At 45.2% G+C, this 13,303-nt stretch overlaps 1 protein-coding gene across 1 annotated transcript; it reads left to right on the top strand.

Moving 5' to 3' along the window:
* The first annotated feature begins 1,021 nt into the window (after positions 1 to 1,021).
* On the top strand, positions 1,022 to 8,971 carry LOC307218869 (uncharacterized protein C1orf53). Its single transcript, XM_079981816.1, has 3 exons — positions 1,022 to 1,463; positions 5,463 to 5,564; positions 8,693 to 8,971. The coding sequence occupies exons 1-3, from the start codon at positions 1,221 to 1,223 to the stop codon at positions 8,762 to 8,764; spliced, it is 417 nt and encodes a 138-aa protein (XP_079837942.1). The 5' UTR covers positions 1,022 to 1,220; the 3' UTR covers positions 8,765 to 8,971.
* The last annotated feature ends 4,332 nt before the right edge of the window (positions 8,972 to 13,303 follow it).

Below are 13,303 nucleotides of genomic sequence, written 5' to 3'. Positions count from 1 at the left end.
GACTAAGCTGCTTCTGGCGAACCAGAGCAGCGAACAGAAACGCTGTTTACCTTCCCACTGGAGCAGTACCTATTTATCTGCTTGCACTTTGATGTGCTTTTGAACTGCTAGGTTGGCAGGAGCAGGGACCGAACAACGGGAGCTCAACCCGTCGCGGGGATTCGAACCGCCGACCTTCTGATCGGCAAGTCCTAGGCTCTGTGGTTTAACCCACAGCGCCACCTTACAAATGTCTAAATTTTAAAATAACATTGAATCATAGAGATGGAAGATACCACAAGTAGGGTTGCCATATTGCTTTTTTGGGCCAAAGTGGTTCAGCTATTTTTAAGGAAATTCAAACACTCCCCCCCCCCAAAAAAAACCCCACCACCCACTTCCGGCATGGGCTGCCATACGCCCAGGTTCTCCAGGACACTTATACCGATCTTCAGAAATTCCGCCCGGACACTATTTCCGATGGATGAATCCTGGATATGTCCAGGAAATCCCAGATGTACGGCTGCCCAACCACAAGGTCTACTCCAACCACCTGCAATGCAGGAATCTCAGGGTTAGGCTAAATAACCCTTGGAACCCCTTCCAACCTGACAAATTCTATGAGCATAAAGGCAGTGGTTCTTACACTTTTTTTTGCTGGGCCTCACTTTTAGAATAAAAATTTGCTCGCCCCATACTATTTTTTTTATTAATATGAAGTACACTGGAAACAAAAAATAAAAACTTAGCAGGGCTGGATTTATAACGTAGAACACAACTACTTTATAATATGCTCACGGGACACCCAGAAGGTATAAAACAAAGCAGCTTTCCTAAAAATTTCTCCCAAAATATAGTTACAAATGCATGTACCTTAAGTATGTGTGCAAACCCAATCCCTTGGTGCCCTTGCTCTCATATTGAAAAGACACCTAGCCACATTCTGCAAATAATATAAAAAAAAAAATTCATGCTACACTACACTGAAATATTTAAATGCTCCTGTGATTATCCTTCAATCTTCCCGCCACATTTGCCACCCTCTCCTGCCGCACCACTGCGTTAAAAGAAAGGGACCCGATCCTGGGTGGCTCCCGGAGCGTTTCCTAAAGCGACAGAGAGAGAGAGAGAGAGAGAGAGAGAGAGAGAGATGGTGGGTGGAGCCCGACGCAGCTTCTTGGGCAAGAAAGTGGCCGCGGCTCCTGCCCAAGGGGGGAACCGGGGCTGGATCCGTCCCGCTCATGGCGGCCACGTCGCTTGCGCGCTGCTGCACCAGCAGCAGCAGGGCGATCCCCTGCAAGCCCCCGGGGCAGCGGGGCAGAAGGCCGCTGAGCCACGGCCAGGCGGACGGGGAAGGCGATCTCCCCGACGGCAGCGGCTGCTCCGCGGCCCAGCGCTCCGGGGAGGCGGACACCTGTGAGGGCAGGGAAGGGTTAACCGAAGCGGAGAAGAGGGTGGTGGCTCTCCACGAGGAGGCATGCGCGGTGAGTCCGCTTCGCTTTTGCCTCGCCTTGGCGCAGCCGCCTTGGCGCTCCGGGTTTTTGCTGCGCCTGCTGCTCTGCAAACCGGGGCAAGTGCCAGACTTGAGAGTTGTCTTTTTCTATCAGCAAAGGTGTGGTCTTTTTTCTGGGCTAGAGACGCTTCGGAACTGGCAAAGGCATCCCTTTAGCAAGCCCAGATTGCCACGCTTTGCTCTTGCTGCATGTTTTGTGACTTTAGCTATTGTTTGGCCAGTACTGTAATTGTGCCTGGCGTGCTCTGATCCATGGGGTAACAAAGAGTTGTTGTTGTTTAGTTGTTTAGTCGTGTCCGACTCTTCGTGACCCCATGGACCAGAGCACGCCAGGCACTCCTGTCTTCCACTGCCTCCCACAGTTTGGTCAGACTCATGTTTGTAGCTTCGAGAACACCGTCCAGCCATCTCGTCCTCTGTCGTCCCCTTCTCCTTATGCCCTCAATCTTTCCCAACATCAGGGTCTTTTCCAGGGAGTCTTCTCTTCTCATGAGGTGGCCAAAGTACTGGAGCCTCAGCTTCAGGATCTGTCCTTCCAGTGAGCACTCAGGGCTGATTTCCTTAAGAACGGATAGGTTTGATCTTCTTGCAGTTCATGGGACTCTCAAGAGTCTCCTCCAGCACCATAATTCAAAAGAATCAATTCTTCCGCGATCAGCCTTCTTTATGGTCCAGCTCTCACTTCCGTACATCACTACTGGGAAAACCATAGCTTGAACTATATGGACCTTTGTTGGCAAGGTGATGTCTCTGCTTTTAAAGATGCTGTCTAGGTTTGTCACTGCTTTTCTCCCAAGAAGCAGGCGTCTTTTAATTTCGTGGCTGCTGTCACCATCTGCAGTGATCATGGAGCCCAAGAAAGTAAAATCTCTCACTGCCTCCATTTCTTCCCCTTCTATTTGCCAGGAGGTGATGGGCCAAGTGGCCATGATCTTCGTTTTTTTGATGTTGAGCTTCAAACCATATTTTGCGCTCTCCTCTTTCACCCTCATTAAAAGGTTCTTTAATTCCTCCTCACTTTCTGCAATCAAGGTTGTGTAATCTGCATATCTGAGGTATATAATTGTAAGCACACACCCTCTTATTTTCACCCACAAACACTGTTGTTATTAGCTATTATAGATAAATAGAACCTGCATGGAGAGAGGCAGTATACCAGGCCTGTTGCTTTTTGCACCCTGCTTGCAAGTGCTGAGACACCTGGCTAAAACAGAATGCTAGGCTGGTTAGCCCTGGGTCTGATTCACCAAGGAAACCTGTATGTTTTTAACTGGGATGGGTGGTGGGTGGCAGGGGTTTGTAATGGTTGCAGAATTTGGCTTGTTGAAAAGGAACCCTGCTTTATTTATTTCTTTAACACAAGATTCTAGAACTTACGGTTATGACGGAAGATACGCTAGCATGTGTGTAGTCACAGAAGCCAGAAATGTGACTAACTAAGGTTTTGAAGACCATGGATGGGTGAGCCTGCAGTCATTCCATACCTCTTTTCACAATGAGCAGAAGCAGAATAAATCATACGAAATAAACAGCCATGCACAAATATACTTGATCTGCATAATTTATGCAGGTCACACCATTCAGCTTCGTGTGCAAAATTTGGGTTACATAGCAAATGTCTTTTTTTAAAAAGAATAATATTTATTAAAATTTTAAAGGTTACAGAATGAAAAAATTAAAATACCACATTAAACAAAAACAAAACAACGCATTACAATATAAAAAAAAACAGAGAAATAAAACCCATTAACCAAAAACAAAAACGCAAAGAAAAATACATCAGATCTCCTCATTACTAATCTTTCATTAGCTTATTTCCTTGACCTCCTCACACCTCCCTTTTTTGTATTCTAGGTCAATTATCCATTTCAGCAAATCCTTTCCCTCTTTTAAAATTTTTGTCCTGTAAATTGTCTTAATATAATGTAACTTTACTTTTCCATCTTTCACCAATTAACAGTCAGTTATTCCCAAATCCTTTATATCATTCCTGCTAAAATCATATAATATTATTCCAACATCCTTCTAACAGTTATTCATTTTACAATGTTTCTGTAAATAGTCTTTAAATTTCCTCCAATCTTCCTCCACCAACTCTTCTCCCTGGTCTCGGATTCTGCCAGTCATTTCCGCCAGTTCCATGTAGTCCACCTTCATCTGCCATTCTTCCCGGGTGGGTAAATCTTGTGTCTTCCAGTACTTTGCAATAAGTATTATTGCTGCTGTTGTAGCATACATAAAGAAAGTTCTGTCCTTCTTTGGCACCAATTGGCCGACCATGCCCAGGAGAAAGGCCTCTGGTTTCTTTAGAAGCAAATGTCTATAGTCTCACTTATGAACAGAAGAATAATTTTAGGGTAAGGATGCTCTCCTTGGAATATGTGCAGGCACCATGAGCTGAGTAAATTCATATTCTGAGCTCATTCTTCACCACCACTACCTGAAATACACCCAGCACTTCCCTGTGTTTTTACATTGCAGAGTAAAAATAAAAATGGTGCACAAACTGCACCAGGTTTGTCTACCATCACAGACCTTCTCACTGGGGTACCCCAGAGTTCCCCACAACTGGAAAACAACTCATCTGCAGAACATTCCTATTCTCTGAGCCCAGAGAGCTGTGACTTTGCTTTACACCTCTCTTCCGAGGCACAAATCCCTTCGCATCCATTTACAATTGGCAATGCTGCATCCAAGCAAGAAAGGCATCTGCCACTTGGACAAAAATTAGCTGGCTTTCCTTTTACCAATCTGAAATGCTTTGAAAAGCAGGCAAATGCGCTGGGCTGGCTCAAGAAGGTTATCTGCTCCAAGAGAGATTCCTTTTTGCTATCCCACCTTACGCTAAAACACTGCTGTATGCAAATCATAGTGAAACGAAGGGATTTGAGAATTTTGCGGAGGGCAGATGAATGTTGCCAACCGTCTTACACACATGTGCGAAGCCATCTTCCAAAAGTGAAGAAGAATGCCCTGGCTCTGCACAAACTCACTAACGCACACCCTGCAACGTTTTCTTGTCTCTTCCTCTCCTCACATCCCTCCTCCTCTCCATCACTATCTTGGAGTATACTGGGAATCTCTGGAGTGATGCCATGGGCTGTACCTGCTATTGTTAATAGGCAGACAACCTGCCTATTGCGCACTCATCCTGATTTGTTTGCAGGGAGAATAGGTGCCAGTGCGTTTCACCATCGCTCTCCTTCTCACAAAAAGTCTGAACTTTGGGCAGAATCAAGTTTGTTAACACGAGACCTCCCCATTCAGCTATAATTGCACAACCTGAATTTGCCTGTATGTTACTGGAACCCCACTGCAAAATGGTGACAGTCTGGAAGTGCCCTAAAAGTTGGCTGTTGGGCTGGCCATGCAGACTCAGAAAAAGAATAAAGCTGGAAGAATGGGTAGGGTGAAGTGTGTCATAAATAAACAAAGAAACATCTGACTGCGCTAAAGGCGGCATCCCATTGTTCTGGCTTGCTTGGCTTCCCCCACAACCCCTACTCCAATAACAATGGGTGTTCCATGTGCATTTGTCAAGTGGTAATCACAGGAACAAGGGACGCGGGTGGCGCTGTGGGTTAAACCACAAAACCTAGCACTTGCCGATCAGAAGGTTGGCAGTTCAAATCCCCACGACGGGGTGAGCTCCCGTTGCTTGGTTCCTGCTCCTGCCAACCTAGCAGTTTGAAAGCACGTCACAGTGCAAGTAGATAAATAGGTACCGCTCCAGCGGGAAGGTAAACGGCGTTTCCGTGCACTGCTCTGGTTTGCCAGAAGCGGCTTAGTCATGCTGGCCACATGACCCGGAAGCTGTACGCCGGCTCCCTCGGCCAGTAAAGCGAGATGAGTGCCGCAACCCCAGAGTTGGCCACGACTGGACCTAATGGTCAGGGGTCCCTTTATCCTTTGCCTTTAGTCACGGGAACAAGAAGTAAGGTCTGCTGTTCTCTCTCTGTGTTTTAAATAGGCTGGGAAGCATAACTACATAGATCCAGTCACTGGCTACCTAGTGTTCACCAAAGTGGCCCATTTGCAGAGAGGACACTGCTGTGGTACTTCCTGCAGACATGTGAGTATTAAACCTTGTTGACTCCTATGAGGAAAGCGCTCCATCAACAAATCAGTCAGTTTTAAAATGAATTTAAGTGGTAAATGACACACCTGTTCCCTTAAAAGGATATATATGAAAGCCTCTCTGGGGAAGGCAGTTGAATTGCCAGGGATAGAAAGAAGTTGCAGTTGTTTTTGTCCCCTCAAAAAATGTACACATTGTTTATATATATGATCCTGCACATGTTCGCTACGTTAATTCGGTGGAATTAACTTCCTCATAAAGCAGTGTGGCTAAGAAGCGTGTTTTATCTGTTTCTGCTGGTGTCAAGAAACAAACCTGAACACGTTCTAGGCAGCCAGCGATTAGGTTTGCAAACACAGCTAACCTTGAAGATGACCTCCAAATTCCTACAGATGCTTCTGGAGAGATGTGCTTGGGTGAACAGAAATAGCTATGGTGAACCGATCGGGCATACTGTAGATTTAAGATGTAGCCTCGCTCTTTGTATAGCCTCTGATCTTTATGACCTTGGTTTTTGAGTTGCTGTTAAAAAATGTTTTTTTTTTTTACAGAAGACAAATAAAATAGGAAATCTAATCAGTTTAAGTGCCAACAACTGCCTTGAATACCTTACTAAGTAGCGTCAATTCCCCTTTTCGGCTTCTTTTTTAAAAAAATCATTAACACACTAACAAGTTTATTGCTTCCACATTTGACAGTAACAGATCATAATAACTTGGTCTGAATCTGCCCCCCCCCCCGACCTTGAACCCACCACTTGGGTGTAATGCCCACTAAAATCAATAGGCCCCACCCCAAGTAAAACATTCAGCACTGGGATATGTAAAACATTTTCAGAGGGGGCATTTATCATCCCGACGGTCCTTCTCAAACTGTTTATTACTGCTTTAACTTTTCCATGTGAATTTCATTATAGCAAATGTCAAGAGCTGCTTCCAGACTCTTAACCAGAAATGTTGTTCTGGAAAGGAGGGGTAACAACAGAGTAGCTTATGGGATGTCATAAGTCAATGACTCCACTTTCCCTGCACCCAAATTTCACAATCCTCAGCACACTGGTTTTTCATAAATTATTTTTTTGTTGCCTGCGCAGTCAACACAAGTCCTCTTGAACAGAGTTCAAACAATAAAATACATCATTAAAAATATTAAAACATTTAAATCCATTCATTTATCCACACTGGGCTGTCATCTTGTTAAGGAAATCTTAATTACCTCCATATGAGTTATTTATTTTAAAATAAATTATTTGATATACATTTATTTTCTTCATATTAAAAAAATCATATTGAAAAAGACCATATTGAGTGAAAAGGAGGGGGGAATCGCATCTTACAGCTTCAATGTCAACTAATCAATTTTAGCACATTGTCAAAATGTCCATTGACGCTCGCTTCTCAGTTCTATATCTGTTCCAATATTGGATAAATAGTGTCCAATTCCTTTGAAATGTGTCTTCTGAGTTACTTCTTCCCTCCCATTTTATTCATCACCATCTTATTCCAAATTTCCCCCTTCCATAATTTGAGAGATGGCAGATGGGCTGTTCTATAGGTTACTGCTAATAATTAATCAGTTAAGCTTACATATTAATAAATCAATATTTCTGCAGAAAAAAGGCCTGCCTTCCAGCAGAGTATACATGGAAGAGTTGTGATAGGCCCCATTGTGGAAGAGGCATTCTCTTCTGTGTGAGGAAAGGAGAAAGCTATGTTATAAAATGATGCAGACCAACTGAGGTTTGTTTAAGTCAGGGATGGCCAACTTGTATCCTGACGATTGGCTAGATAGAGGTTGGGGTCCAACATCTGCAGAGTCACAGGTTTCCCACCCCAGGTTTAAGCACTTGTCTACAAAATATTTTAACTTTCACCCTTCAGGCTCCTGCATAATTCACCAGAAGCACCTTTTTAATCCCTGAAAAGGGTTGCAATGAATTAATGTGACTGATGAACCCTCTAAGCATTGCAACTCTACACCTAGCGGGTTGCAGAGAAATAAAAAGCAACGGGCATCCTGTCCGATCACAGATCAGTACTGCAAAGCAACCAACATTGGCCTGAGCAATTATAGTGCACAGTTCATTGACAAAAAAAAAAAAAACAGTTCAGTGCATCTACCATAATTTAACATTGATTATTTATATGATATTTTGTATTGCGGTTTTAATTTTGTTTTAGTGCTGCAATTTTATTGTTAGCAACCCTGGACTCTCATAAGAAGGGGGGTGAGGTATAACAATATTATTATTATTATTATTATTATTATTATTATTATTATTATTATTTACTGTTCAGAAGAAAGTAAACACCTCCGGCCTCCCTAACTCTTCACAAGCAACCTTTTCCCAGTCTTATTTAGTCATCTGAAAGTGATTAAATACCTTGCTGCATCTATAGTGTTTACGCAGTGTTCCCCAACCTTGGGCCTCCAGCTGTTTTTGGACTACAATTCCCATCATCCTTGACCACTGGTCTTGCTAGCGAGGGATGATGGGAGTTGTAGTCCAAAAACAGCCCAAGGTTGGGGAACACTGGTGTATAGGACCTGTGTCACCCTCTTTACATTGCTCTCCAAAACACTCTTGAATTGTGAGTTTTAATGCTACAGTCCTGTGCACGCTTCCCTGGGAGTAAGCCTCATTGAACACAACTGGATGTATTGCCAAATTCCAAGTAGGATCTGGCTACAAAAGATTCTGGCTTTCACTTTGTGTTTTGTGACTAGAGAAATCTATTCCCGTCTCCCCATCTTATGTGAGGTTTCAGGAAGTGAGATCTCTTGACTTCAATGAGATCTCTTTTCCTCCACTTTGGTAAGTATACAGGATTGCATGCAGAGTGGGGAGAGGAGCAGTTGTCTCAGATACTGTATAATGAGTAGGGACATATCTAGCAAGGAGGTTTCTTGGACAATAATTAGGACCATTTGTTTGGGGAGAGGGCAAGGAAAAGGGGGATGCATGGCTCAATTCCTCCTCCTCCTTTCCTCTTGCTCGCTCTCTTTTCAAGTCCCGAGGCCACAAATGATTTATAGGACATCATTAATTTTGTCTTTAAGCACAGGCAATGTTGAGGCCTCATCAAGAATGACTTATTCCATCTCTCTCTCTCTTTCTCCAGTGTCCATATGGTCAGATGAATGTTAAAGATCCTTCCAAAAAGAAGCGGTTCAATTCCTTTTTCTACGCTTGACGATCGAAGCCTTTTGCATCATACCATGAAGGGGAGGGGGACTCAGCCATCACTCCCATTTCTTCCTTCTTTTCTGCCCCCTACAGCTTCCATATTTTGCATAATGCTGTTCCTTTGACCTCTGCTGTTCTGCATCCTGAATATTTTCCAATTGCAATAAAATAAAAAAAACCCATGTGTGCTCCAGTGGCGCTGAGCCATTGACAAGGCTTTCCCTTTCTCTGGTGTTATAAGTGGCTGGCTGGGAAGAGATGGTTGCTTTGCCTTCCAGAGTTATCAGGCTGGAGAGGAGAAACCAGCCACACTCAGGCTAGCTTTGTTTCGCTTGGTGGTGCTGAGCTACTCTTCGAGAAACATTTAAAGGTGACTTTAAAAGACAGGTTCTCGTCTAGCACAAGGCTGAAAGAAAGTCTCCAAACTGATCCATAACACTATCATTGGATAAGCATCTTTGTCCTGAATGATCTAGCTATATTTGCTCTGCAAATGTGTGTTTGTTTGGCTGCAAGCTCAACAAGATATTCTTAAGCAACTGCAGGCTTGTTTGGACATGTAAGCGGTGGAAGCTGGTGCCCATTAGGACTCGTAGGGCAGAAGCAGGGGGGAGGTCAACAGCAGGGGGAGCCAGAGCCAATGATAGGCAGAGTCATTCTGGTTTTGTTCTCATTCTTCTCCCTGCTGTGTTAAGAGGAGGAGACTGAGACTAAGAAGGAGGGGCTGACAGTGTCACCCCATAGACTAGTTGTAAGTAAAATAGGAAGCAGGTGGAGGCAGAGCTTGGTGAGACACTGCGCTTGCACTAATAGACCAGCTCCCCTGCATGTATGTATCACCTGATTTTGTTACACCAGATTATTCTACACTTGATGAACAGCAGCTGGATGTGATGCAGTTGGGGAAAATTGGTGTCAAGGTGAGAAAGAGGTGGTGCCTACTCCCATATGAAAGTCATCAGCAGATCTTGCATCTTCCAAGAGAGAAAGAGAGAGCATGTCTAGGTGACCCACTCATTTCTAGCTGGCCACTGAATGTATGAACTCTACTGAAAAGCATCTTGCCTGAAGTGATAGGAAAGTTCTGTCTGTCAGGTTGGATCACTGCCTGCTCATTTGCACATGCATGGGCAGGGAACTATTTTGCTCCTTGAGGGGCAAATTCCCTGGGTCCTGGGGCCACCTACCACCTGCAGGCAGAGGCTAAACATACTGACATACACTGGACACGACATTCACACATGGTAAAGGTAAAGGGACCCCTGACCATTAGGTCCAGTCGTGGCCAACTCTGGGGTTGCAACGCTCATCTCGCCTTATTGGCTGAGGGAGCCGGCGTACAGCTTCCGGGTCAAGTGGCCAGCATGACTAAGCCACTTCTGGCAAACCAGAGCAGCGCACGGAAACGCCGTTTACCTTCCCGCCAGAGCAGTACCTATTTATCTACTTGCACTTTGAGGTGCTTTCAAACTGCTAGGTTGGCAGGAGCAGGGACTGAGCAACAGGAGCTCACCGCGTCACGGGAATTCAAACCGCCAACCTTCTGATCAGCAAGTCCTAGGCTCTGTGGTTTAACCCACGTCCCTTAACTCACACATGTTAGGGTCAACGAATTTGTGCACCAAGAGAAAGACAGAAGGTTTAATGTGCAAAACGGACAGGAAGACTGTAAAGGAATGTGTTTGGCATTTACCTCCACTTGCAAGCTTTGCTAAGAAAAAGACCCCCACTTCCTGAGCTATGTTGAGAGGAACCACATCAAGCTTGCAAAACAGGAAGGCTCTGCATGTTTCCTCTCTGCATGTTGAGAAAAGGGTTCCCCTTTCTCAGTGCACAGGGAGGATGCCAGATGAACTGGTACTGCAGGAAGAGAGTGACTTTTGCCTACATAGCCAGCTTGGTCCTGCCCTCTCAGCAGCGGCACTTCCTCTCACCTGCAAGTGGCAGCGACTGCCACAATTACCACAAAAGCCATGTAACAGTTAGTGAGGGCAAGTGGAATCGATGCAGAGGAAGAAAGTGTGTGGCCCGTGCAGGGTGGGGGCAGAGTGAGAGACATGGCTGGCCAGATTTAGGCCACAGACTCCCCATCCCTGCGCTTTTGATGCTGCAGGGACACAGACACACACACGCCAGTCTTCAGCTGACGTTCTTGGATTTAAGCCAAAGCCATTCCACTGTTGAGACCTGTCTTAATGCTTCAGTCAATCAGCTCAACTGCCTCAGGATTGGGATGCTTGGCTGGAAATGTTCAACACACACTTGTGTGGCTTGGACGCTTCGTGGAAGTCAGTAAGGCTGGCTTCCAAATCACTCTTCTCATGAGCAGGATGTATGTTGCGACATGGTTGGTGTCAGAGCACGAGCAGGGTGCAAGTGCCTCCCCCACAAACTAGGAGTTCATTCCCACCCACCTATTATTAGTCTGCTAGACTTTGGTCATTAACAAAAACTTTTTTTTTGTTTCAGAGAGCTTAACATCATCATATCCCACCCATCTGTCTGAGTTGCCCCAGCCACTCTGAGCAGAATACAACACACATCACTTTTTGGCCTTTCTGTGTACCCCCAGATTTTTTCCCAGATTTCACTGTGAAATGTGGCTTCAATAAATTATGGATCCAATTACCAGTATCTCTTATAGGCCTTGGAAAAGACAGTGGTTGATGAATATACAAACCAGGATTCATTATTTTTTTAAAAAAAGTTGAGATCTATAATTTCTAACACACATAAAAATAAACTCCATGGTTGTACAAACCTTCCCTCCTTATTCAAGGAAAAGTGAGACAATAGTTCATTGTGAGCTGCTGTTGCACCCAAAATGGAAGGGGTGGTTATTGCTTCCACCTTCCTGTAAAATGTCTTATCTTCCTGAATTATTTTTGAATTGATTATGGCTGCAATCAAACTCACACGTGCCATACAAAGCAGGGCATGTTTTGCAATATCAGACTTCTTGCCTCCACAGCTCAAGAGGGAAGAGGCTGGGAGGGGGGAGATGTGTGACCTTTGATGCGTTTCAGCTTTTGTTGTGCTTATTTGTTTGAACCTGATTAACAAACATAGCACAATCAGGAGAAATCCTGCAGTGGTAGAATGGACTGTGCCACTTCAGGATAGGGGGGCAGCGGTGTCCCTCTTGCATGCCCCCCCCCTTACACAACAACCTCCCTACAGCTTACATGCCCTTCCCAATTACAGAGTATATCTACTTCCCTTCCTGCAAGTAGGAACTAGTTAACTTGCTGCAACATTCAAAAACGTGATGTTCCCATTACAGTCATACCTCGGGTTACAGACGCTTCAAGTTGTGTTTTTTCAGGTTACAGACCGCCGAAACCTGGAAGTACCGTAACGGGTTACTTCTGGGTTTTGGCAGTCGCGCATGCGCAGAAGCGCTAAATCGCAACCTGCGTGCGCGCAGACGCGCCGCTGCGGGTTGCAGACACTGCGGGTTACGAACGTGCATCCCGCACGGATCATGTTTGCAACCCGAGCATCCACTGTATTAAGTCTATTCTGCCATCTCTGAATTCTACCATCTCTCTGCACTGAAAATGCAAAGGGAGGCTTTGGTGGAAATAAATCCGCCTCTTTGGAGGCCCAAGGCCGCCCAGTGAGCTTCACTGGCTAGAGAGGATGTGATCCCTGATTTCCCAGGTCCTAGTCCAGCACTCTTCCCACAGCAGCACACTGGGTCTCAGATGAACTACAACTCCCAGCTGCCCCCGCCAGCTTGGCCAATGGTCAGAGATTGTCAGGGATGATGGGAACAATTGGCAGGCCACAGATTCTCCACCTCTGGTTTAGAATCTCCGTCGGTAACAACAACAACAACAACAACAACAACAACAATTTATACCCCGCCCATCTGGCTGAATTTCCCTAGCCACTCTGGGCAGCTTCCAATCATGTGTTAAAAACAATACAGCATTAAATATTAAAAACTTCCCTAAACAGGGCTGCCTTCAGATATCTTTTAAAGAGAAGATAGCTGCTTATTTCCTTCACATCTGAAGGGAGAGCGTTCCACAGGGTGGGCGCCACTACCGAGAAGGCCCTCTGTCTGGTTCCCTGTAACCTCACTTCTCGCAATGAAGGGACCGCCAGAAGGCCCTCGGCGCTGGATCTCAGTGTCCGGGCTGAACGATGGGGGTGGAGACGCTCCTTCAGGTATACAGGACCGAGGCCGTTTAGGGCTTTAAAGGTCAGCACCGACACTTTGAATTGTGCTCGGAAACGTACTGGGAGCCAATGCAGATCTCTCAGAACCAGTGTTATGTGGTCCCGGCGGCCACTCCCAGTCACCAGTCTAGCTGCCGCATTCTGGATTAATTGCAGTTTCCAGGTCACCTTCAAAGGTAGCCCCACGTATTTGTTTTGTTTTTGGAAAACAAAACTCCGAGGTGGCTTTCACCTCTGGAAGCTAAGGCCCGAAAAAGACCCAATATGGAGGCCAAATGGCCAAAATATTGGGAAATATTAGAAAAAGAAGGAGATAATTGGAAATTGCAGAGTTTGGAGAAAATGAAGGATAAAGTGC

This window comes from Podarcis cretensis (genome assembly GCF_951804945.1).
Source record: "Podarcis cretensis genome assembly, chromosome: 6".
NCBI classification, from domain to species: domain Eukaryota; kingdom Metazoa; phylum Chordata; class Lepidosauria; order Squamata; family Lacertidae; genus Podarcis; species Podarcis cretensis.
This window is presented reverse-complemented; position numbering and strand designations above follow the sequence as displayed.